The sequence below is a fragment of the Struthio camelus genome, chromosome 3 (genome assembly GCF_040807025.1).
Source record: "Struthio camelus isolate bStrCam1 chromosome 3, bStrCam1.hap1, whole genome shotgun sequence".
Classification (NCBI taxonomy): domain Eukaryota; kingdom Metazoa; phylum Chordata; class Aves; order Struthioniformes; family Struthionidae; genus Struthio; species Struthio camelus.
In genome coordinates this window covers 46,486,842-46,513,661 of record NC_090944.1, presented here as the reverse complement: position 1 = coordinate 46,513,661, position 26,820 = coordinate 46,486,842, and the positions used below count along the sequence as shown (strand labels likewise).

The following is a 26,820-nucleotide window of genomic DNA, read 5'->3' as shown; positions in this document are numbered from 1 at the left end:
GCGGGGAGGCGGCCGCACGGCGGCTCTGCAGGTCGGCGGCGCCTTCCCCGCTGCGCCTCCCTGCTTGCGCCGCGCTTTTTTTCCTCCCTTTTTTTCCCCCCTCCCTCCTCTTCCACCCCCCTCCGCTGCCCTGTCCTTGCCACCGCAGAGACCCCCCGCGCTGCTCCGCGCCCGGCGGCTGCGGCAGCAGCGGGCCCCGCTCCGCCGCTGCTCCGCGGCCGCTCCGCGAGCTGCCCGGCCTCCGGCGCAGGTTAAGCAGCGCCGCTGACCGCGGGCTTTCCCCCCCCCCCCTCCCTTGCCAGGCGCGGAGGAAGAGCGGCCGCCGGGGCCGGCGGCGGCGCGGCGGCGCGGTGCCATGGCCGAGGACGGCGGGACTTGCGCGGGTGGCGGCGAGAGCGCGCACTGCAACGTGCTGAGCTGGGAGCAAGTGCAGCGCCTGGACCGCATCCTGGGCGAGACCATCCCCATCCACGGCCGCGGCAACTTCCCCACGCTGGCCATGCAGCCGCGCCTCATCGTCAAGGTGGTGCGGAGCCGCCTGGAGCTGCGCGGCATCGGCGTGCGCGACGTGCGCCTCAACGGCTCGGCCGCCAGCCACGTCCTGCACCAGCACAGCGGCCTGGGCTACAAGGACCTGGACCTCATCTTCTGCGCCGACCTCAAAGGGGAAGCCGAGTTTCAGACTGTGAAGGACGTGGTCTTGGACTGCCTCTTGGATTTCTTGCCCGAGGGGGTGAACAAGGAGAAGATCACGCCGCTCACCCTCAAGGTAAAGCGGCGCGGCGCCCCCCGCACCCACGGGGGACACGCGCAAGAGTTCCCCCTCCCCACCAGCCCTCAGGAGCTCCTGAGCTGGCGCTGAAGCGGTGCCCTACCTGGTGCCCTTCGGCGTTAATTAACCTCGCCTCCCTCTCTGTCGCTTAATTTCGGCGGGGGCATCGGCTTACCTGGCGGGCGCTGAGGCGGCAGAGCTCGGCTTGGCAGCAGCTTGCTGCGCCGGCCGCGGCCCCGCAGGCGGCTGGCTGCGCGGGAGCGTAGGTAGCTTTGATATCCGCAGGAAGAAAATACCTTTGGCAATGAGCGCTTTGTCGTGTGGGCAAGGGCCCCGGCGGAGAGGCGTATACCCCCCCCCCCCCCGGTCGCAACAGACAGGTCGCTGGAGTTAGTTAGGCTGAATGCCAAAAGCCTGTAAGCTTTTGGGTTTTTTTCGTTTCTGTTTTTTTTTTTTTGCGGGGGGGGGGGGGGGGGGCTTTTTGGACTATGGAGTGGATTTGCAGAACCTGCCCTGAAAAGAGCCAAGACTGAGGAGAGGGAACACTTGCAAAGTTTATTTTGAGGGAGTGGGTGGGCGGTGAAAACTGATTAAAAAATGATTTCCTACCTTATTTTAGCGGTGACTTTTTGTGTGTTAGTGCGTGGATATTTGGTGGGTGTGCCACCAGTTTTGTGTATAGATATATTTAGAAGCGCTTCAAAGAAGCAGCGTTGCAAAATACTTCCTGTGCACAACGCAGTCCCAGAACGTCCTCCCCTGTCTTCCCCGTGCGATAACAACACTCTGAGCTCTTCCGTTAAGCATGTCTCCTCGGGTTTGTATCGGGTTTGCAGGCTCCTTAAAATCCCTTCTGAAACGTTAGGACAGGGTGGAGGTGGGGGAGAATGCAAACGAATGCTGCGAAAGGGAAATCCCTTGCGTTTGTGTCTTGCTTTGCTGATTTTGTCTTTCCGATTGTAGGAAGCGTATGTGCAGAAAATGGTAAAAGTATGCAATGATTCAGATCGGTGGAGTCTCATCTCCTTGTCCAACAACAGTGGCAAAAACGTGGAGCTGAAATTTGTGGACTCTCTGAGGCGGCAGTTTGAATTCAGTGTCGATTCCTTTCAAATCAAGCTGGACTCCCTGCTGCTCTTTTATGAGTGCTCAGAGAATCCAATGACTGAAACTTTTCACCCGACTATCATTGGGGAGAGCGTCTATGGGGATTTCCAAGAAGCCTTTGATCACCTCTGCAACAAGATAATCGCCACCAGAAACCCGGAAGAAATCAGAGGAGGTGGTCTGCTTAAGTACTGCAACCTTTTGGTAAGGGGCTTTAGGGCTGCCTCCGAATCCGAGATTAAGTCCCTGCAGAGATACATGTGCTCGAGATTTTTCATTGACTTCTCAGACATTGGAGAGCAGCAAAGAAAGCTGGAGTCCTACTTGCAGAACCACTTTGTGGGATTAGAGGACCGCAAGTATGACTATCTCATGACCCTTCATGGTGTGGTGAATGAGAGCACAGTGTGCCTGATGGGACATGAGAGGAGACAGACTCTCAATCTGATCACCATGCTGGCCATCCGCGTCCTAGCCGAGCAAAATATCATCCCCAATGTGGCCAATGTCACCTGCTATTACCAGCCAGCCCCGTACGTAGCAGATGCCAACTTCAGCAATTACTACATTGCCCAGGTTCAGACGGTGTTCCCCTGCCAGCAGCACACCTACTCTACTTGGCTGCCCTGTAATTAAGGACCACGGTTAGCAGACCTGGTGGGGAGAACGTTTCTTAACATGTAGGAAGGGGCGATGCGCCCCTCTGAAATGGGGTGTTTGTGCAATGATGATCTGCTCTGATTTGCAGGCTTGGCAAAGGCTTGTGGTTCTTCTAATAAATAACGGGAGCATGATCTAGAAAGAATCCCCAGACAATTGGATCCTACCCCAGAGCACAAGAGGCCTGTCATTAAAAGCAAACAGCTTCCCCTGAAAGAAGTGAGGGAGGAATGCTTGATGACAATATGGGTTGGCAATACCTGCTCCCATAGCTTTGGCATAGAGAAGGTGGGAAAGCCTTATTTTTTTTTTTTATTATTATTTTTATTCTTACTTTAGAATGGGATCTGCAAAAGGGAGAATATGAAAGAAATAAAAAAACAACAAAAATGAAAAAATCACAAAAACAATTCTATATATATATTCAGGAATTAAAAGTAGAGGCATAAAGCAGAGATAAGCTGAATAAAAATGTATATTGGAATTACTGCATTTGGGGCTTGCAGCAAGTGCCATCTATGGAATGATCCTGCAGAATGTATAGCTTGCTTGAATAGAAATGCTTTAACAGAAACAGCTTGCTCCAAATGAACAGTAGTAGATTGGTACAGTTATAAAAACAGAAGCGCGTATGATGACAAAAGTCCATTATTTCCAGCTGTGTGCATGCCTCACATTTTAAAAATGTGAGAATGCAAGAGAACCAGCTGTGGCAAACAAAATATACTCAAGGACCAAAGATTTCACAGTTAAGTTATCCGAGCAAAGAAGATACAGTAGAGTATATATATATACACACATATATATATATATATATATAAATAAAAGAAAGAAGATGTTGCTATATTTGTACACACCAATAGTAATCAAAAGTGCCTGATGCCTTCATAAAATTTGAAGTGAGAAAATATAGTTTTGTGGTTTAACCATGCATTTTGTTTTATCAGGGACACAAGGATTAAAAACAAATAACATAAGCTTGTGAATAAGTGGTGGAGGAAATGCCCTATTTTTTTTCTTGGCAAATACTTGTGTAGAATTAATGTTATGTCGGTGTGATATTATCCTAGGTACGTGTGTGTATGTGTGTATATATGTTTGTGTGTGTATATATGTACATGTTATATGTGTATATCTATATATATACACACACAATATATATTAATATGGTCTAGGAAAATGTAGCAATTAAGGAATGTTTAAATAAAGTACTATGTGTTTTCCAGTTTGCAACAGGATGTCATAGGACAGTGGGTACCTTGCAGTGAATTTTTTCAACCCACACCTGAATAATTTGGAGTAGATAAACCAGTCAGGATTAAGGTGGGATTCAGATAATGTCTTTGGTTGCAAGAACAAGGATTACAGTAATTCAGTGGGTTGCTTGTGAGCCATAATAATTCCACAAATGGAGAAACATATGACTAGCTGATTTTTTTTTAAACTGTTTTGTACTGTAATGCCATGTTGACATTTAACCCACTAATGTTGTGACTGCATACCTCCATGATGTATAATTCAGTGGAACGTGGATCAAAGATAGGTTTATTTAAACCCCCTGACAGCTAAAGAATATTGTATTAGTTGGTGATTTGAACACTAATTGTTAATATTTAAAGAAATATTTTAATAGAATGCGTTATGCATTCCAGGACCACTAGAATTTAGTAAATGTGAAATGAACCCTTTTTAAGAGTGTTGCACGATTGCTTAAAATTATATTTTATAAATATATATATATTATATATATATATTTTTATGCAAATATTAAACATCTTTGATCTGGTTGTCACACTGCATTTACAATTTCAGTACTGTACTTTATTTAAATGGAATCACTTTACATTGGAACAATAACTATTCGCTTTCATTTCCTCTCCCAAACGGTCAGCAGGAGGAAAATGAACCTCTGCTGTTGTTTTCACTTCAGTGACATCTCGGAAGGTGTTAAATTCTTTGTTGGGCTTTGAAAACCTAATGACTAAATGACACTTGAGTCTAATATTTTGCTTTTTCTTACTGAAAAAGAAAAAAGAGGAAAAAAAAAAAAAGAGGGAATTCAGGCTTTGGAAAGAAAACGTGATGCAACCTGCATCGTTGCAGGCACGGTGGTGGTTTTGAGGAGGCAGGGGAAGAGGGCGAGGGACAGGGCTCGTATCCTGGCAGTGAATTTTCCTGCAGAGCAACCAAGCTACATCTATTTTTGTCACGCTTTGTACTTTTATCTCCGAAGGCAATTTAACCGGAACCCGCTTTGTTTACTGAAGCACCTTCCCTGTGAGTTCTTGGGGAACCGTAAAAAGCTGTTTCATTGCCGTTTTCGCGTGGTTTGCTCGGAGACCTCGTCCCCACCTTCCTTCCCTTCCTGCCGCGCTGGCCGCAGCCCGCCGCGCGGGATGCCGCTTCTCGCCCCGCCGCGCTGGCCGGGGAAGGCCGTTCCTCGCCGGCCGTGCCAAGGCCAGGTTTGTCTCTCGTGGCCCAGGGTTTCCCGTTTGTAGAGCAGGACGGAAACGCGCTTGTCAAAGCGGCACGCTCGCCCCGTCGCTCCTCGGAGGGTTCCTGACGGAAGCGAAGGGGAGGGCTGGGGAAATAGGATCAGCTGGTAATGTGGTATGTCTTCTCTTGCCACAACTATTTGCAGCAAATAAATGAGTCATCCGCTATTTAAAAGGGTTTGAGAATCTATAGCTGTGCCACAACCACAAAATGCTGATAGTACATGACACAATGTATTTTGCCTTTGAAGGACTTTTATTTTTCCCCGTTGCTTAAAAGCGGATTTTGATTTAATTCCTTTCAGCTCAGATTTTATTGTGTTTATGATTGACAGCAGCTAGTTATCTTATAGTGCATGCAGCAGGGCTCTGAGCTAAACTGCACCTTTCAGTGCTCGCATTTTGATACATATATAATATGTTTTTATATATATTATATAGGTATTACGGATCTGTTTTGCATATGTTAATGATCAAGTGCTGGAACTGATAGAGCTTTGTTTTATCTGTGACTGGTAGTTTAAAAGGTGCCTGGTGTTAGTGGTGGGAAGAAGGCATGAGTTTAGGCCAAGGGTAAAATAAGAAACCCTTTTCAAAGCTGGTTTGTTTCTGTGGTTTGCACACCTTCCCCTGCATGAAGTCTGACTTTTTTTAACTGTTTTTTCCTCTCCTCTTCAGCACACTGGTACTTTGAAAGTTAACAACCGCATTCTTGCTTTGTAGACTTCGTTTTTCCCATCCAATCAGATGTAAGGTTAGACCTTGCTACAAGAGACAGTGCCCCTTTTAAAGAGCTGAACTGATTAAAAACATTGACCTGATTACAGTAAAACTGTTTGTGCCACAGCTGAATTTATTGCTAACCAACAGGGAGCTAAGCTTGGTTAAATGTAACTATCATGAAACAACTGAGAGCTTTGAAATGGGTTTTTTTTTTTCCTTAGATGGAGCTATCCCCCCAAACGCAAGAAAAATTTCTTCTAAAAATAGGAGGGCAATTAGAACACCAAAAAAATCATATTTTTGTAGTTTCGCATACTTAAAAATGTATTTTGTTTTATCTTGCACAAAAGCCTTCACACAAATCTTGTAAATACCTCTTGTTAAATGCTTGGTCTGCATCATGTCATAGGCTCCTACCAGTTTACCAGTTCAAAAGAAGCTTCTTTTTTTTTTCTTTTTTTTTTTTTTAACTGAGAAAACGAAGTGTGTTAGATAAAACTGCACAGCAAAGGAAAAGATGTAATTGCATATTCAGTTCCTATTTGAATATACTCTTTAGTATGGTTTTCTTTAGGCAGAGAGTTTCCTTTGCAAGAAAGGAAATCAGTGTACTGTTTTGCTGTTGTAATAATGGTTTGCTAACAAAATAAATAGTAAAAAAAAAAAAAAAAAAGCCTGCAAATTTCAAGACAGCTTGGCTAAAGCACTGCAAGCTTCTGCAGTCTGTAGGAGTCTGTGCAGATTTGCTTTCCCTCAGATTTCCTTACAACTGTTGCCTTCTGCAAGGCATCCTGTTGCAGCAAACTGCTCCTTGGATTGCTCTTTTGGAACATTTTGACTATAGGCTTTGTCACAGACAGAAAAAGAGCTGATGGAAACCAGACTCTAGAGGGAACAGATTGTGAATTTTGTTTACAGCATCCAATATTTGGATTTTTTTTTTGTAAATAAAAAGAAGTTATTTTTTTCTATTGATTTGTGTCTGCTGTCTTCCGTGTCTGAAATAGCTATGGCCGCTTCCTAATGAGTGCCAACTCGCTTTCATTAAAAAGGACAAGGGCAGCACTTTTCTGAGAAGAGCAGCCCTCAGCCGCTTTCCCATCGGAGCACAATAAATTTTGAAAAGCATTGCCTTCTGCCGGCCAAATTTGACGGGGTTTGCTCCGCTATGAAGGAACCTCCCCAGCCAGTGCCAAAAATACTTGGTTGGACGTTAATTGAGCTGTGTAAATGGTCTGAAATCCTGTGCTTTACCAGACGGGCTGTCCTGGTGAAGCCGAGCTGCAGCAGCAGCCTTGTGCTCTTTCGCCACCTCCTCGGTTTAGGTCCCCGCAGCGGCATGTAAACCTTCTCGTGCTGCTCGGCGCTTGCATCCTGCACACAGCGGAGCGGGGATCCTGCTGCCCCTGGGACGTGTTCGATAGGCGCCGGCGCCTCAACCTGAGCCTTTCGGTGGGTGCGCGCGGTGGTCCCGCTCGGTGCGGTGAAGGCGAGGTGCTCTGCAGCTGGGGCAGGTCCCCGCGGCTCTCACCTCGGGGAGCTGCATTTCACAAGCCCCTTCGGTTCAGCTGCTGAATGGACCCGCTCCTTCCCTCAGATTCGGCGTTTAGTCTCCTCTCCTGCCCTACAATGCTATCCTTGTCAGCCGAGGTATTTTCTGCTTGCTGTGTTTACAGTGGAGATGCCTCTGTAATGAAGGCTAATTTCCTCAGAAGGCACTTCAAGGGAATATAAAATATGAATTTACAATGCTCGTGGCAATATTTTTTAAAGCGGGCTGCCTCAGACTGACCCAAATTTGAAAAACATTGACTAAGACTCCGCAGTATGCAGCTCTTACTAGGCTCATTCATACGCCGCTCTCGGCTTGGAAGACTAAACGCTGGCGAAGCGCGAGCTTGAATATGCTTATTGTAATGATGAGTGAACCCGTATTCCCCTAGAAAAACAAACAACCAAACGCGCTCCTGGAACTGCTGGTTTTTCCAAGCGCCGGAGCAGCCCCCTGGCCGGACGCAGGGCTCCCTCTGCACAGTGCCTCCTTTGACACCTCCCGGGCATGCCAGGGGACCGCCGGCTCGCCTGGCGAGGGAGGTGGCCGGGGTGGGGAGGGGGGGGACGAGAGGAATCGCGCCGTCCCCCCGACCGCGCCGTCGGCCCACGGCACGGCGAGGGGGACGCGGCCCGAGGCTTCCTAGCTTCGCTTGGCTCAGTTGTAGAGTAGCTGAGGCGACCTGACAAGAGGCGTCCGCAGCGCCCACGGGGGAAAGCACCGAGGCCTTTGTGTGCCTGTCAAAAACGCAAGCCTGAGCGGATGCGCGTACGCTTTGGACTGAGTTATTTCCTGCTTCTGTGCTTAGTTATTTTTGGGGGGGGGGGAGAGACAAATGCCAATTAGGTATCTGGACACAAGTCTTTCTTCCTGAACGGTGGAATAACGCAATGGAGACAGAGCTAGTGGGTCGCTATGGTTTGGTAGGTTGTATTTCCGAGGAGGGAGGAGGGTTCAGGACTGCAGAAGAGGGAGGGTTCACAGCCTTCATGTGAGGTGTGAACCACCTGACCGACAACAGCATGAAAAGCTCCAGGAGAGGCTGACAGATTAAATTGGGAGGGGAGAAATGGCTCAAGTCTTTAACTTTTTCCCTGCTAAAAGGAGCTAGTAAGGGGGAGCTGTCACTTTTACCGGTAAGTAACGGCCTGCAGTTTCTCCTGACCGCCGCTGCACATTTTTATTTTATTTCATTTAAAAAAATCCCCAGGAACCCTTTTGCCCAGGAATGAAGCTGAACGTAGGCTAAATCAACCCTATTTCCTCTAGTAGAGGTAGCTGGAGTCCCTGGAAAGCAATAAATTAATAATACTGAGTTCAGTGTTATAAACCTGCTCTTGGGAAACCCCCATGAAACCTCTGCAGAGATTTTTTTCTTGCATAGTTGTGTGCGTTTTGTTGCCAAGTGGTTGTGTGGATCTGCTCATGCCTTCCTGGAGCTGCCACCAGGCAACTTCTTCCCCTTTCTTTCTTTGTTCAATGCGTGCAGCCCTATGCCCTTAGATAAAGTACAGTCCATAGCAGTGTGCCACTGCACCGGAGCTGGTGTAGTTCTGGAGCGATCGTCTGCAGAGCATCTGTAGGGGCACGACAGAAGCAATTCTGTGTGTGGGGGGGGGGGTCTAATTCTCATCGGAGGAGCAGGAACACAAAATCAGAATCTGCACTGCCGTTCAGAAAAGAAATCTTAAACCTTCAAAGGCCTGATAAAAACAGGATGAACAGACCTTGTCATCTCCTACACAAGCCCAGGCTGTTCAGAATGGTTGGTTTGTGGGTGCAACAGTCCACCGCTCCGTATGGCTGTGCATTCTCAGTGCATGCCAGAAAATTTCCTTTTGCCTTGTTTTGCCAGGAAAAACTATGCCCAAAATGTACACTTCAATGTTGTGTGCGAAAAACAGTTATTCTCCAGAGTAAAAATATCCCTTTGATTCAGATAACGGTTTGAAGGGCCTAAATCCCTGCTTTCAAAGAGGGTAGTGTGCCCAAAAATACACTGCCTTCTGCTGGACTTGAAGGTGGGCAACTCTTCTGGCAATTGTTTGTCTTCCTGAAAATGGAGAAATCCAGAATGACCAGCAGTTTTAAAAAGTGAAAGTCTCTCTATGTAACGTAAACAGGCTTTCTTCTCTTTGGCTTCTCTCCTGCAGGGCGTAGAACAGTGTTGCTTTCGAAAACGCCACTAAAACAAAGCCAGTACACAGTAAATCTGTTTTGGAGACCCCTAGCTCACCCCTCGAGTGTGTGTTACCCCCTCTGCCATGTGAAGGAAGATGATGAGAGATACCTTGAGCTGGGAAGACAGGAATTCCCGAGGGAGATGCACAGGGACTCTCCAACTACTTTCTCTCAGGAAACATATTCTTTAAAGGAGTGTTTCAAGAGCACTTTTGCATCTGCATTGGCCATATGGACTTTTTAAAAACGTGTTTCCCTTGACTGACGCATTGCCCCAGTCCCAGACAGCACAGGATCCATGGAGTTTCTGCAGCATGTTCTGACATGGAGCAGTAATTGCAAGGACATCTTCCTATAATTGTAACTATTCTTAATTCAACTCGTGCTTTGAGAAAAAAACAAAGCCACTATTAAAAAAAAAAAACAAACTTTTATTCTTGAGTAATCTCTCTTGCTCTCACTTCTGCATTGCTATTCTGTGCATGCTTCTCTGTTGCCCTCCTCATCCTGATTCTTGAATGGGAACTGGAGGCATCAGCACCATGTGCTCTTCGGGCTATCAGTAATTTTGATGATATCTGCTGTCTGACAGCCACCGATGTAAGATTCCTTGCTCAGTTTGTTAGCTGAGGTTTTGCAAGAGGTTTGGGGCATACCCAGGTAGATGGGGATCCTGAGTCTCTTGTGAAATGCTCTTCAGAAATAGTTGAAATCAAATTTTCCACTAGCAGCTCCTCATAACAGAGGGAATTATCCATGCAGGCTCGTACAAGCAGTTACTTAGGCATCACAAGCAGTGCAAAATAGTAGTTAAAGGAATTAAAACTTTAGCAGAACAACAATTATGCTTAAAACAGGAATAAAGTGCACTGCAAGGTACTTATTAAAAATGTCAGCACCTAAAGTAGTAGAGAAGCTCTTTCTCAGCTTGAAAACCTCTCTCTGGCTTACCCTAAGTCTTTCATACCCTTGGCAAAGAAGACACTTGGCTTGGGGCTAAAATACTTGCTGGATGTGTACCTGTGATGTCCTTTACCCAGTACTTTCACATTTAGAAAATGGCAAAAATTCCTCTCCTTTATGATAGTGTTGTGAACTATGACTTGACTCTTATAAATGCTGTTTATAAGTAATCCTATAAATGTCAGCCAGTGGCAGAAGTGAAACCAAGAACTGAGGCCTTCCTTCTTACCAGCTGTGAACTGCTTTTTTGCCTTTTTTATGGAACTGTAAAATTGAACTGCACATTTTTCTTAGATTTAGCTTTCCAAATTGCTTTTCTTTTCTCCCTCCTCTGCCACTAATGATGTCAAATATTAAAGGCTGAATTCTCTAGTCTGCCAAACTCAATCTGCATCTGTGTGAGCTGAATTCACAGTCCCCAGTGGGGCAGCAAAGAGACATTGGTGCTGTGTATGGGATGCTTGCGGGAGCAGCAGCTGTTTTCTTGCAGCCCCCGCGGGTCTTCGCATATGTCACATTTCATAACATTGTTCAAAAATCCCAGAAGTCTCATGAACTTGAAACTAGCCAAATTTCACCCGAAACCTAGATGACCCTAAGTTTGTGTCTGTGGCCACTTGTCACCTGCCCTTCTCCCACTGCAAGGAGAAGATCTGTGTCTCAGATGCCAAGGAGGACTACAGTGCCTGTCTCTTGTACATAGGCAACTTACTGGGCAACACAGCTTCTGCAGGGCTGGACTGGTGGCCACCCCAAATGTACTCTGCTGAGGGTGAATAATGGGCTCCGGTTAGTGAGGAACTACTGGCAGTTTTTCTGTGAAATGCATGCACAGTATCTAAGAGGCTCAATGCTGAACATGATGCATTTGGGTTTTGGAGCTTTTGCGGCAGTAGTCATATTTGCTGCAGACCTCTCAATACATTACTTGCATTTCAGTTGTCACTAGTGCAGATAACTGACTAATATGCATGAATGTACTGTTTTAACCTGTGCTTTTTAACCGGTCAGGCGGTATTCTGGTTAAGCAGCAAAAAGATGACCACCAGGCTTTTTCCACTGTCAGGAGCTCACCGTTCAGATTCTGAAGGCATTTGCACAACAGTCTTTCCTATTAGGTGACAATCTTCCGTGCTGTCAAAAATGCCTTCCTACAGCCACGGGAAAGTAAATGAGTGATGAAGTTGATCTGAAAAAAAATTCTGGCTGATGTGCCTGACACTTAACCAAAAGCCGTCCTGGAGTCAATAGGAGAGTTGTCATCTGGATTTAGTAGGCCTTTGGATGAGGCCATAGGAGCAATGCTGCAGTGCTCGTAGAGGCACGCAGGGAGCATACAATGCAGAGAGTCAATAACCGAGCTTGACCCTAGCAGTACTTTCTTGCTCTTTGTTGTTGAATGTTTGCGTTGCAATACCAACCAAAGGGCATGACCAGGTTAGGACCCATTGTACCAGGCGCTGTGCAAACACCCGTGTGCAAGACCTTCCCCTGGAGCTTCTCCGCATGGGGATTTCAATGAGTCCATTCTTCTTCCTTACCAGTCTCTCAGTAAGTCAACTCATTGGCTTAAGGAAAGCCCTCGCTTCTCTAAGAATTGGGATGCACGCTGCAAAAGTGTTCCTAAGAGGCAGTTTTCATGAAAAAAGGTTGAATTTTTTAAATTTGTTCACTGACTAAGAACGTCATGTCAAGATCTCAGCTTGTCTTCATGAACAGCTGAACCCACTTGCTTGCTTAAAAAGCTATAGATTGAGTGCTCGAGGTGATACATTTTTGTCACTGATAAGTGAAATCAGTCCTCTTTCTTTATAGTGTAAATAATGTAGAAATAGGTGCGTTTTTTCCCCTCTGAATCACAATCACTTCTGGAGGTGAAGTGAAGCAATGATTGAGTCACATATGGCAATATTATATGCTTGTGGAGCCAGAGGTTATAAACGTGCTGAAAAAGCTGCATCTCTTGACACTGAACTTCCCAAAAGTGAGTGGGTGTCCTGGGTGGGTTTATTGCTTTCTACTTGTATGAAGGTGATACTTCTTCTTCTTTTTTTTTTTTTTTTTTTTCCCCCTATTAGGCTGGCTACCAGACAAACGCAGCAGGTTCAGGGGTTTTCTTCACAAGCAAAAACTGACTGTGCCACCACTCTGCAGGGCTATCTCCACCAGGGAATCCACCTCCCCCAAATAGTCCCTGTTGTAAATGTATAACTGACAGTGGAAAATCACTACTGTGGGCCACACAGTCTTACTCAATGCGTATTATCTCCTTAATATATCAAATTGCAATGTTCAGAAAAATCTTGATATGCTAAGCAGTTTATAGACAAAAGTTGTTAGAAAGTGGGTTTAATGATGGCAAACCACTGTAAATAATGAGGCTGGGGGAGGGGAGCCTAATAACAGCCCTTTCAGTAATTCAATAGAATAATTTGAAGCTCAGCTGCAAGCTGGTGACTACAGTGGCGCCCGCGAGAGCCGTATTCTGTGGTTATGGGGTAGTCTGAGTTTCCATGATCGTTCCCTATTTCCAGGGCTTATAGTTTGGCTGTAAAACTCACAGTAGAAATATGGTGAGCCCGCATGTGGTTTCAACCCACAAAAGGCAAAAAATTCAGCGTTAGGACTGGAATTGCCTGGTCTGCCTCCCTGCTAGGCCAACATGTTGTGCAGTGCTGTGCATCAGGGAGGCCTCTGGGCTGTGGGGTGATCTTCGCTTTCATGAAAACTGCAGTTTTTCCCAGTATAATTACTGGTTAATACTAGCTCCTCCTTCAATATATAATCCTCCCAGCCTACCCCGATAAAATGTAATGTAGTGCATTGGCAAAAGGTTGACTTATGTTTCTGATGTTGTGATAGACGTTAGTGGACGTTTTCCCTCAGAGCTTGGCAACAAATATAAGACCCTGTCCAAATGAGAACTTTATTTACTCTCTGAAAGGCATATGGATTTCTAAATGAATCCATTTGTTAGGTGTAGTTTACAGAGTGTAAAGAGAAAGACCAGAAGGACAGCTTTTCACAAAAAAGATTTCAAGAATTACTCATTTTTATGGTGCAATAGAGGGAAATGTTCTTATTTAGAAAGGTTGGGATCAGACACATTTAATTTGCATTAATAACTGCAGATCCAGTTTTTCCTAAGTATAGTAAAAGTGAAAAACAAGCAAATGTAAAAACCCACAGATTTCTTGCAAAGTAACTGATTAGTTACTCAGAGATATGGCCAGTCCGCCAGACAGACCATCCTCCTCCTGCGGGTCGAAGCTGACTTTCCTCCAGACAGTGATAGCTCATGGGTCAGACTCCTTCTTCCAACCAGCATGGGGTTGTCGCCGTTTCTATTTTCTTCAAAGGATGGATGTAGATGAAAAGCAGGAGGGCCAGGGGAAAACAATACGTCCTGTCTCTCTGGGTCCTGGGGAAGGAGGGAATACAGCTTCCACTTCACTATTATTATTATTATTTTTTTTTACATTTTACTGCCTGTTCCCATGCTTCTTGGGCAAAATTCATCCTTGGCATCAACAGCCCTTGCGGGTCAGGCAAAGCGATACCATGCCACTGGCCTTCACTGGTGGCAACCCAGGAGCACCCAAATGCCAGGTGGAACAGCAGAAATTCACCCCATTCAAGCTCATTTTCAGGACTGAGCATTTATTTTTTCCTCCTGCACATGGTCCAAACAGCCTAAGGCTGGGGAAGGCTAAATCTGGCCCTGTGCTGTGCAGGAGGGACCCAGCGCCATGCACTTTGGCGTAGCTGCTCGCGGCGCGCCGCGGGGGCCGAGGACGCGGGAGCTGGGGACGGCACCGCTGCGAGCTTCCCAGGGCCCTGCCAAGGGACGGAGAAAGTTGGAGACTGAGATTAAACCATCTCCTCGGCAGCCTCGTGATTTCTGGGCAAGTTCCTGCTCTTTCTCCCCGAAACGTTGCTCTCCCTTTGCTCCACACGCGGCCCCCGCCTGCTCCGGGGCACCCGTCTCCCTCGCCCCAGGGTGCTCTGCCTGATTTTGGAAAAATGATAATAACACAGTTTCATTTTAGTTTCACTTAGGACAGTTTATTTAATACAAAAGAAAACAAATTATTTAAAATTTATTTCAACTTTTTTTTTTTTTAAAAGCAGAGTTCAGTGTAGGAATTAAAAAAAAAAAGTAATTTCCACAATAATAACGTTATGTATTTTGACATCTTATATCCTATATATTTATCCGGAGCTGTGTGGTAAATTTGTTTTGAAATAGCAAATATTTCTGCTCCTCCCAACAATGTGTGTGTGTGTGTGTGTGTACACAATGTAATGCATTTTTGGATATTATTCACTATTTTCAATTTAGTGCTTTAAAAGGCAATCTTAGCGAAGGCCTCTCCCCTCGCAGTTCAGTGGCTTCTGTACAAAACCAGATCGTCTTTAATGGCTGTCTCCTGCTAGAAGGAAGGAAGCACAGCCAAAAAAGCTGTTTGTAGGCACTTCCCCTGCTCGTCACACAAAACTGCAGAGTTAGCGTGTTATTTGTGCAGCCTTTTAAGTCTCCGAGGGAAAAATTCGCACAGAGGCTATAAGTGACAACTCTTTCGGAAGTTTCTTAGCTGTTCTGGCACTTTCCCTTCACCTCGAAAGCCATAAAGCACAATTTGGCTCATACATCTGTGGGCAATGCAAGACCAAGTTTATGGTCCTTATTAATCTCTTCTGGTCCAAACTTCCTTCCTATTTACTCCTTATTTATTAATCCTGTTTATTTCCTCGTTAATCTCCTATGGTGTTCCTTTTTGCAGTAGGAGGCCTCCCTTAAATATGCTTTTCCTGTGTGTGCCAAATGCAAGCCTTTTGAAACTGAAATGTAGTTTTGTGTGTCAAATTGATCTTTGTTTTTCCCAGTGTACCTTTCATTCATAAACCACTGACTTTGTATTTTTAAGGCAAAACCAAACCAAACCAAACCAAACAAACCAAACACAAAAAACCAATAAGTAGGAAAGCCGTGTCTCCAGTTAACAGTCTGGCACTGCTGCCATAAGAGAAAGTTAATCCTCACAGCCCTTATGGTATCTTCAGCTTTTTTCTCTGACATTTATTAACTTTTCATGAAAGCAACAGAAAGGCAGGGGGATTTCTTTCCCCAGGGGATGCTTCCCAGCTTGCTTTACAGGTGCTGCGATTTTGGCAATAATCTGCCAAATGCTGTCTGCTGTCAGAGCCCGGCTGTCGTGAAGCCGAGCCCTCTGCTCGTGGGCGAACAGCACCGGCCGTGCAAAGCCGCTCGCATGCATGCCTTCGGGGGTCGCCCCTTCTTTCTCCTTTTCCCATTCCTTACTTCTATAAAGTGCATGCCAAAAAAAAAATCAGAAAAGCTGCCAGGAAAGTACTGCAAACGTGCACCCGCTCCGGCGCGATGCTGCTGAAGGGCGCGCGCTGCCTAGCTGGGCGGTTTGGAGGACGCGTGTGAACCGCATCCAAACCAGGCTCTCGCCTTTCTGTGCGCCGCCGTGTGCCTGGCTCGGCCGCGGGACGGCTCAGCTCCTCCGAGGGGACCCCGACCCTTCGTTAGAAACATCCGAACCCGCTGGAGGGTGCCGAGGGTGCTTGAGCGCATGGGCGTGGGGAGGAGGTGAAGTGGGGAAAGGCCTTTTTATAAAGGCCGTTTCTGGGGCTGGGGGGAGCGTATCGGTGCTATTAGCGTGAAACTCCAAAATCGTCAGTCTGCGTAATCCCCTTATCAGAGAAAATAGGGTGGGAAGAGCCCGCCAGAGTATTTGCACTGTCCCCTCATCCGAAGGCAGGATCAGCTGTCCTTAAACCCTTTCTCATTATGCCCTTGCAGCTGGAGCAAACAAAGATCTGACATGTTCTCTTGCAGCGGGCCCTTCGGTGGGGAGGGGGAAGTCGATGTGGGTTCGCCCCGCTGCCGCAGGAGCCCTCCGCTCGCCTGGGCTGTGCGGCAGCCGGGAGCCGAGAGTCCCGCTCCTCACCCAGCCGGGCAAGCGGTGGTATTAATGCATCACCTTCCGGAGCCGACAGGTGATTAGTGTTTCATATCTCAGATTAATCGGGAACAACGTGAGCTGAGGATGGGTGCAAGCGAGGGATCAGTGTGTCTTGTCCGGAGCTGGCCGGGAGAGGCAGAGCGGAAAGTTTTCTGTTTAAAAACTTTTGAGCAGCAGATGCGGAGAGGGAGTAGCTGCAGACTGAAGGCTTCTTCCAGCCCACAGATCTGTTTGCGCCCTGAGATTTCACGGCCTCTGAGATGGCTGGACACTGAAACTGGATGAGGCAGTTTGAAGGCAGAGGCATTTTGCTTAAGGCACTGGTCAGGAAATCCTGGGAGAAGTGACATGAAAGGTTATCGCTGTGTCTTTGCGTGCTGCCGCCTCTCTCCCGTGGCTCTCGGCGCATCGATATCTGCTTGGCTGTGCCGCGCCGGTTAGCGCTTGGCTGCGAGGCGGCCGCGGGAGGGAGGCCCCGCATGTGCACGGTGCTGCAGCACCCGCCGGCTCAAGCTCATTCTTGCCAAGGGGAAGAGGAAAAGGCGATGGAAAATCCAGACGTTCAAGATTGAGCAACGGAGGTCGGGTCTGGGGACGGCTGCGGGGATGAGGCTCGCACAGATAACATCAGGGTGGCTCATTGCTGTCTGGGTTTTTGTGTGCTTCTTTTAAAGGACGCCGGTGTGGGAGCTGGCGTATCACAGAGCCCAAGCTTGCAAGCTTGTTTCGTGTGTACAGTTACTGGTGCAGGATGTGGAGGATTTGCATCCTGCACCACCTCCTGCTTTTGAAACCACCTTGCTATCTCCCCTATATGGTTCCCCCTATATTGTAGCACGGGACCTTTCCTAAGAGATGGTAGTAGCTCCTCAGCTACACCCCCGAGTCCAGTCCTGACTATTAACTCGCTAAAACCAGTGCAGTACGAAGGTGCCTGTCTTTGCCTTTCTCTCCTGCTCTTTGCATTTTGTTTTTCTGTCTTTTTCCCTGAAACAATTGTTACCCTCTTCTGTTTGTTCCCACTCTCCTAGGCACAGCTCATAACAAGCTGTTGGCCTCCAGCCCTACTACCATGTCCCAGCTTCTCTCCTGATAGTTTCTCTTGATAGTTTTCATGTGCCTGGCAGCCACATGTTCCTTTCCCATTTACTTTTAGTCACTACAACTGTCCCAAACAGAAGCTGCTAAGACTCTTTTTTTTTGCACTGTTAGACTATGTATCAGGCTTCATTGCTGGAAAAGGCTGTGAAGAAAGAGAAATGATTAGGAGCTTGTAAACGACAAATTCAAGCTGCTACACTGAGGAGCAGGTGCAGTGTATCGGGTGCTGCAGAGACTCACCCGGGACATTTATTTCCTATTGCATTTTAACACTGAGCTGTGCTGACAGCAGTCAGTCACGCAGTGGATTCTGTTTAGTTTCTCCTTAGATGCTTGAATATCGGCTCAGCTATTGAAATGAGCAGAATGTTAAACAGGGTATTAGTTGGAGCAGAGTCAGTTCACTTCCTGCTCAGCTACACAGTACACGTTTGATCTGTTCTTCCCCTCACAGCTTTTGATTCCAAGCGCTAATTACCAACTACCTATTTAAAAAAAAAGAAAAAGGATTCCGAGTCCTGTGACCTCACGGAGAAGGACCAAAGGATGGAAACTGTTGTAAGGACATCTTATTCCCATAAAAGCTCTTTTCAAGATCTGGCACCTACTGCAGATGCTGCTGGCTGTAGTAGCAGGAGAAGACAGGATGAAGCAATAGCCAGCTTTCTTGATATAGGTCTAATTTTGAGAGCCTGTCTGGAGTGTGTGGCATTTGCAGCCTATTTCTATTCCTAACAGGCCTGATGGAGCCTGTATTCCTGTGTCTGCTTTCCTTCAGCCTGGTTGATGGGTGGTAGTTCATATTTTACTCAACCAGTTCTGTTCACTGCCACTCTCATCCTCTTAGTCTGTCACTTTACTGTTTTGACACTTTTAAACTCTTAAGAGATTTGTTTCCATCTTTGGCCTTTAGCTGTAAACAGTGTACAGTCTACAGAAATTGTAATGAGAACCACAGAAGTTCCTTTAGGGCAATATTGACGTACAAGTGTGTAGGTTATGAAACACTGAAGACATTCACAAAAGTTTTGGAGATTGTGGGAGCTGCCCATTCATCTGGCTTTTCTACCAATATAGGATGATTTAAACCTCCTGTTCCTTTTCAAATCAATTGCTCAGCAAAAGCTATCAGCACCTCGCAGTACTTTGAGATGGGGAATCTGAAGGCTAGACTTTGTCACATCTGGAATTGCACATGCTATCTAGAAAACTCTTCACTTTCGAAACTGAGCTGGAAATTACCTTTAGCCAGCTGAATATAATGCAGAGCAGGATACAGTCCTGAGATTATACTGGAATTTTGGTAAACTGATAATGTCAGCCGATGATGTTACATAGAAAAGTGTGAAAAAGAAAGTGATTGTCACTAAATCTGTAAGTACACATAATGAGAAATCTGAAACTTAATCAAATAGCAAGCACAAAACTCAAAGTTGCACCAAGGCCAAGATTTGATTCTGTAGACTGAATCATGTAGGGCTGTAGAATCGACTAGAAATAACAAGTAACAACAGCATGTTAATGAGAAATTAGAATGTCGCTAAAAGCAATTTCCATTTTCTGAAAAGCGAGAACTTAACGGTGAGAAAAGCAGGCTTGCAGAGCCAAACCCAATGATTTACCATTGGCTTCCATGGGACCTCGGTTTGTTTCTTGTCCTGTAATTGGAGCAATTAAAACCAGTTGTGACAGCAGCGCCGTGCTCTCGGGTCGTCCCCGAAGCGCGCAGGGCTCCAGCATTCCAGCGGGCGATTACTTGCAGACTCTCAGTAATTTCGATCTCTCTGAGTTGCCCACGTTTTCTATTGTGAGAAAAAAGTTTGCAGGCAGCCTCGCATTCCGAATCTCTGTGCGTTTTGTGCACAATTGTTTCTGCTTAGTTGCCACAAAAGTTTTGTGTTCTTCTAGCTTCCAGTGCGGTATGCATTTCATTTCACCACTGTTGCTAACCAGGATTTGGCAGAGGTTGCAGGTTCCAAATACGTGACCCAAAACGTATTGCAGTCAATTGGTTTTGACTGTTGGTTAATAAGTAGGACTCTTAGTTGGCCTCCAGCTCTTACTCACAATGTTCACACAGTATAAAGCACATACTTCCTTACGTGAGGTCAACAAGTTTGGCATTTCTTCTGAGGTTGTTGAGAAATAAAATCAGAGCGTTACATGAATCTGTGGACTTTCTTCTTGCTGTTTATTGGGTGAGATACTGACTGTCACCTAGCCTCATGGATGAATGTGAGAAGGTTTGGATTTGGCTTACCGTCTCAAAATGGATGTTTATCCAGGGTTTCTCTGTATATCTAAATACCTCCCAAATTCTGTGCTATCTCATTTCCCTTCCTTGTGAGCTCACTAACCTTCTCAAAATCCTTTCAGGAGAAAGGAAGAAAAAGAAAAAATAAAATCGATTTCATGTTTCCCTCGGATATTCTCTTTAAACAGTAGCATTTCTTGGCTGAATTTTCCAGTTATGTGCTCTGCTTGAGTACCTAAAGTTCCACTCTCTTAGAAGCTGAAATAAAAAACTGAAGACTGCTCGTATAGACATTATTTTTACCCGTTAAGTCACCATTTTTCCACATTAATCACAGGGTAAAGATATCGGGCTTCAATTCAGATTATGACAGTATCTAATGTCTTTTCCACATACAGCTTCAAACTAGGAGAAGACTTCCTCTCTTGTTTTCATGGGAATTTTGTGAATTCCAGTATGTATATTTTTCCAGCCGTAGTATTGTATTTGCATTTGGAAATTGCCACTAGAAATATCACTTTTCCTATGGAAAAGTTGCTAATACCAAGTCTTAGCAACTTAGGTTCATTTCAAGTACTCAGGTTAGATTGTCTCTTTATGCACAGTGTCCTGTAATGCTCTGAAAGGATTCTGTATAGGTGTCAATAGCTGGATCTTGGCTTGTTTACTCATCTAGAAATCTGCTGCTACAAAGATGAAGGCTGGGAGGAGTGGCTACATCTTCAGTCTAAGGTCATTTCAGGTAAATGTTTTCTTTGTAAATTTGACTTCTGACAGAAAATTGCCTGGTTGAAGCTGCCACCTGGTTTGTTTCCTTGGAAGGGAGTGAATAGAAGTAACTACTGCTGCATCTGCAGAGTTTACTTTTTAACCTCAGGCCCAAAACTGCAGCTGGGGGAGCAGGGGAAAAGGGTGAATCATGGGCATACACACTCTGCATTGCCTGTTATAGAAGTAGGATGTTACAAACCCACAATGAGTAACCTAGCAAAAATCCTGGTACCATTATTTTGTATTAGGCATCTTCTCCAGTATCTATAAAAGCAAGATACTTGAAATTTGGCCTCTTCTGTGCTACCTTTATGGGGATTTCTCCTCCAACTCCTCTTGTCCTACAGCAGTGACTAAAGCTTGCCTTCTGTCCTTGCCTGAAGCATCTGGCTAGGTTGACAAATAAGTGATGCTTCCTATGGCTGGCCAGGCTGCTCACCTGATCCAGCCTTAGCTCCCCAGCAGTTTGAAATGCAGCAGGTTTCACAGTGCAGGAGGCTGGCAGGAGCGAGCGGGGTCCTGAGCCTTGCTGTGGAGCAGAAGCAGTGTGCCAATGTTGGGGCAGCTCACCCAGAAGTGAGGTATAGCCTCAAAAACCAGGAGTCTCTTGCCAAAACTGATTTAGTTCATAATCACTTAATACAAAGATACAATCTCTCATGAGTGTGAAATAGGAGTGTGTGTACAGAAATCATGGTATTTCACCACCATAATTTTCCACGTGAACATAATAAAACACTTTTTTGCTGTGAGGATGATTGATAGGCACTGCACAGGCAAGCGTGGGACTCAGGATGGTGCAGCCCCTAGAAGAGGGCGCGTCACAGAGCGTGTCTGAGCACTGGACCTGGCTGCCCAAGGTCTTTATCCTTGGAGATATCCAAAACTGATGGGACAAGGTCCTGGGCAACCTGCTCTTAGCTGACCCTGCTTGAGCAGGGGGTTGGACCAGATGATCTCCAGAGGTCCCTTCAACCCCAACTAGTCTGTGATTGTGTGTGATAAAACCTGAGCCCAGGCAGAGTCAAGCCACAGGTCCCTTTGTGTATTCAGCGCAGGGCCTTATTGCTGCTAATAATACATAATGTTTTGGGATAATCGATCCTTTCAGTTGTTAACATGAGCTTGGTAAGCATTAGAAAGGCAACAGGCACAGTGAAGTGGAAGAAGAACAGGCTAGGTTTAACCAGGGGAGTTAGTCTGAGGATTTGGTAGACGGATTAAGAGGAGTGCGGTTTTCTTCTTGGTCAAAGCTAGGCTATTTGGTTGTATTAAACAGAACGAAGGCTCTCAGATCTGCGTTGCCCTCATCTGAGAGGCAATAACTTTTGAGAAGTTGCAGGTCTAAAGGTGGCACGTCTTCTTGACATTACGAACAAGACATAAAGGACACACTGACAAGCTCCACTGGCAAAGGTAGGAAAAATAATGTCAGATTTCCTATTTTGTAGCTGTTTCAGCATACAAACGCTCTCCAGCTATGACTTCTCCAGATGGTAAATATTTTTTGCTCATTCAGTGCAGCATGCATATGCAGCATGTACCTCTACAAGAGGTTTTATTCTCATTGACCGCATCTCTAATCAGTCAAGCTTCAGATTGGCTCAGCATGGCCAGCACAGACTCTCCAAATGCGCTTGGGTTTATTCCTGAGGTTTTGCCGAGAGTGGATACAGAGCATAGAAAGCTCCTGACTGACTTTTGTCACTACCATCTGTAGCTGCTATACACACTATCAAGTATGGTCAGTAATGATATATATCAGTTTTTACTCTGCTTGCTGGAAAAAAAAATCTTTCCTCAACAGAGTTGTTTTGATAAATCTTTGAAGATTCTGTATCACTTTTATTTTTCCCCTCTCAATTTCATCACTAGTGAGCCATTTACCATGAAAATTACAGTTCCACTAGTTATCCTCTGCAAAGATAATCAACTTACTTTTTTCCTCCTTTTACCTCCATAAGTAAAAGAAATACTCAAATGGGCACTTTGCTTTGCCTATAAAGTTGAGCAGTTGTATTTTGTTTATTAATCCTTGTACTGTTGCTGGCCTCTTTTTATATATTTTGGAATTTTACATGGTCAGTAACTTGGACAAAATTTAATGGATTCCAAAAGGATTATATTAAATGTTAAGAATAAGATAATGTCTTATTTAAACAAACAAAAAAGATACTTTTTAGGGACCTGTTGGTATGATATAAAGCATCTTTGACTATTTTGGAATGAAAAGCCATTCTTAAATGGAAGACATTAAAAAGAGATAATCTAAAACTCCAAAATAAACTCTCCCCTCCTATTGGAAACAGTATCTGTCTTTACTCAAGCTAGACAATTTCATAAGTTGTCTTCATTTTTTGAAAGAAACATCCCAGAATGGCTGGCAAATCCGGTGATCTGATGGAAAGAATTTCTGGATGTTCCGTCAGTCTGAACCATGTTTTGACATTTTATGTGAGAGAAAAAATTTTTTTTCCCCCATTACTCCAGGCTGCTATTACTGATCATTTCACGCAGATCTGGTTACATGCTCGCAGAAAAGTCATCAATGTACTGGAGGAAGCTAAAGAGATAAAACTGTTTTTGTTTAAACAAATCTGGAGACGTGGTGATTGTCTGTTTCGTAATGCAATATGCCATGGCTCCAAGTCGGCAGTTCAGCCCTGGGCAGCAGAGCCCTTACTAACAGCCTCAGTTATTTGTCTAGAAGACCAAATAACACCAGTCCTGTCTAACTTTGTCCCTAGAAGATCAGCAGAGTGCATCCGCGTATTAGCCAACTTGAGGGACGATGGACCTGTTGAACAATCTAATTAAAAGTAGAAGGCAAATTGTACTTGCCCCTGTAGAGACAGTTCAGAAATTGTAGATGAGCTCTCAATAAATCTATTAAGCGTAAGACTTGGGTTGGGAGGAGAGCTTTGTTTAGGCAGCATTTCATTGTGTTTTTATCTCTGAGAATCCACATGATTTTTTCAGCATCCTTCATACCAGTGGGACCCATGATTCAATATATCCACTTGAAATTTCTGGCAGCATTGTGGTTAGTGACTCTCCTCCTGATGCCTTCCTAGTTAGCTTGGCTACTTATCTTGCCATAAAATCTGCAAATTGGCTTCAGTGAGACATGAAAAAAACCCACAATGTAGTTAGTAAATTGCACAGTGTCTTGAGGGGGAAACCTTTTTTGATTTGTTTTCTCTCCCCACCTTTTGAGGTGAAATTCTGCGAGTTGGATGTAGCAGGTCCTGGCAGACTCAAGACCGTTGCTCTTAGTCCTAAGTTGTCGGTTACATCCAACCCACAAGGAACAGCTTGGCCTATTGGCAGAGAAAGGGGATGAGCAGAAACACGCTGGAAAATAGCAGATAAGCCATGATCGTGAAGAGCCCCTGCTCCTTTTTGCATCTGCAGGAAGAGCTTGGAGCAAGGACAACTGATCTAACTAGTGTGTAGCACTCCTAGGCAACATCTGCCACTAGATGATTGTCCCATTCCTGCTCTGTGTCCTCTTACTTCATCAAGATTAAAATGCCGTCCTCCCCCCCCCCACCAAATTCAACCTTTTTTCTACTTGGCCTCTCAAAAATACTATTTAAAGGGATTTCTTCTAGGTCATACAGGTTGGATTATAGCTTAGGAAAAAATAATAAAAGGGAGATCTCCAGTTCCAAATCTCCCTCCCCAAAAAACTTCCAAAAAACCCCAATAACAACAACAACAACAAAATGCCCACCCAACCCCACATGGGTCCTGCCTTTCCCGCTGCTGAGCTGAGAGGATCTTTTGTGATAGGTACTGTAATGTAACTGTGCCAGCAGACGCTCAGACATGAGCCAGACCCTCGTGCTGAAGGAGACAGGTTGCTAATTAATAGACAAATTTCCTTTCATCTGCATTGTTTTTTCTGAGGTCACAAGTTTTAAAGGCAAACTCAACAAGGCCTTTCTATTTTCATAAATAACTTAAAATTAGACTTATTAAAACTTGAGTACCAGTTTTTTAAAACATTAATTTAGTTATTTCCTAGGTTTGCAAGGTCCCTGGCTCAGTTTAAATGTGTTAGAATGACAAAGGTAGAAGCACACTTGGTTATCTTTAATATCGTATTTTAGCTTACGTAGGTTTTTCTGTCTGCTAGTGAAAGGAATATATGCCAGTTTAGATAACTGAGCTAATTAAAGAGGCTTTGATTAAAGTATCCACATATTACATCTGAACATATAATTCAACTGAGTTGGTAGGCTGACCTTTTATAGAAACATGAAGGTTTTTGCAGATATAGTTCTGATTAATTATGAAGAAAACATCGAAATAATAGAGGCTCATTATTCTTTAAGTGATGATTACTTGAAAAGAATGTCTAAGGTTGATTTCAGTAGACCAAAAAAGAGTAATAGAGAGCAAATAAAGCCTGTAGTTCATTAACGTTCAGCATGTCCAGTTTTCCCTGTGAAATTCAATGTACTTTCTTTGTCCTTGATAACTAGAGTATTAAAAATGGTTAGAAACAGCAGCCTTATGTGAGGCGGTTTGGGACTCAGGTGTCCCAATGATTTGTGGGGAGAAGGGGATTTCCCACACAGGTCTTATGTGTGCATGTGAAGTGTCTGACACATGCCAGTGGGCTGTGGGAGCAGTACAGAAAGCTGCAGTCAGACTGGGTTGAAGTCCTGCTCCTTTGCAACCCATCAGGGCATGTGCAGGAGGTCTGATACCCCCCTGGACATGCAGTACCTTGTGTTAACTGCAGGGATCTATGCAGGATATGTGAAGGATAAAATACCTGGGACATCTGGGACTGAAATCCAAAGCGCTCTTTCTCTGTCTTGAAGAGATTTCTAGGTAGCAGAAAAGACATGGATGGGTGAATCCAAGTATGCGGTTACCTGATAGAGAGAGCTACCTGCGTAAACTACCAGCAGAACAGTCAATAGACAAACCTTTTGATTTTAGTTTTTATGTAGGCGGGTTCCTGGAGTCGAACACTTTTCACCACCTGTCTTGGCAAACATGGCTCTGCTGGACAAATCTCTTTGACAAAAGCTGTCTTGGTGGTGCGTAAACAGTTTTCTGACAGCCTTTTCGCCACTGCTGCTTAGCCCACTGGTGTCGGTATAGCCAAGCTGCTTTGGCAAAATTTCTCGATGGCTTCTGCTTCATACTGTCTTTCCAAGGAATCCCAGGACAGTTTACTGTGGGTTTGGAAGCAAGAACAACAATGTAGAAATGCAGATTACGCAGTCTCCCTACAAATGGTGCTGCCTTCCCGCTGGGTCCCCGTGTACCGTCATGCTTCATTTGTAGTCCTACATGTCCACAGAGAATAGGAGTACAAGCAGGGATATAGATGACATATGTTATTTATTTTGGGGAAGAACTATTCCTGCCAGCTGCGAGCCTGCAACGGAGCTCCCTGACTGACTTCAGGGGAAGGCACGTGGGCCAGGGAGGCCACGGCCGCATTTCCAAATGGGACCCGTAGCGGGAACGTGGCGTGACGGGATGCCAAAGCCTTGCTGTCACCCACAGTACATCACGGTGCTGCTCAATGCCACTGCTGTAGAGCGGAGCCCAGAGGAGCAAAACCAGCCCCCTTGGCCTTAGCAGGCACTGCATTTCACTACTTCCTGGCTTTTTCAGAAATCTCTTTAAAGTCTCCATAGCATCTTCCACCAAACTGCAACATTACTCCTATGCAAATTAAGATATAATTCTGACCCTGGGCTTCCTACTTTCTTACTGACATTACTACAAAAATGTACAATCAGCAGAGCCACTGAATAATAGTGTGTAGGATGTGATGTGCCAGTGGCACAACTTCTTCACAGACACCTATATGAGAGTCTTAGATAGCCAGACACAGCAGTTTTCTAGTCCTTTTACCCCATAAAAGCAGAGTAAAGGAAGAGAGCACAAGACCTCGGGTACTCTGTGTGGGAGCAGACAGGAAGGGCTGGATCAGCGGAGGTAATTACAGTGAATGAAAGCAAGTGTGTGATTTTGTCTGACAAAGAGATGAATTTGATTTCCTTTCTCCTTATACACACTTGCTAGTTACTGTTTTGGCTGCAGCCCTGCTTTTCTGTTTCTTCCGTTAAATCATTCATTTCACGTTTGCTCCCCTGCTGATTTAATACCATGTAACTAACTTTACCTCTGATTTTGGCTTTAGGAGTTAATGGTTTGGACCTGATTTTGAAAGGATGCCTACAGACTAAAATATATTTGATGGTGTTTTCAGAAGC

The 26,820-nt window shown here is 45.2% G+C and overlaps 1 protein-coding gene and 1 long non-coding RNA gene across 4 annotated transcripts in view; both read left to right on the top strand.

The window, feature by feature from the left end:
* Positions 1-6,732, top strand: part of TENT5A (terminal nucleotidyltransferase 5A) — a 60,846-nt gene extending 54,114 nt beyond the window's left edge. For all 3 annotated transcript variants that reach the window (XM_068937630.1, XM_068937632.1, XM_068937633.1), the window contains 2 exons: positions 303-769; positions 1,736-6,732. In XM_068937630.1, the coding sequence (XP_068793731.1) occupies positions 303-769; positions 1,736-2,515 (1,247 nt within the window). In that variant the 3' untranslated portion in view covers positions 2,516-6,732. The remainder of the gene's footprint in view (positions 1-302; positions 770-1,735) is intronic.
* Positions 6,733-7,037: 305 nt separating this feature from the next.
* Positions 7,038-26,820, top strand: part of LOC104139890 (uncharacterized) — a 107,712-nt gene continuing 87,929 nt past the window's right edge. Inside the window, exon 1 of the long non-coding RNA XR_693170.2 lies at positions 7,038-7,209. This is a non-coding gene — a long non-coding RNA (uncharacterized lncRNA). The remainder of the gene's footprint in view (positions 7,210-26,820) is intronic.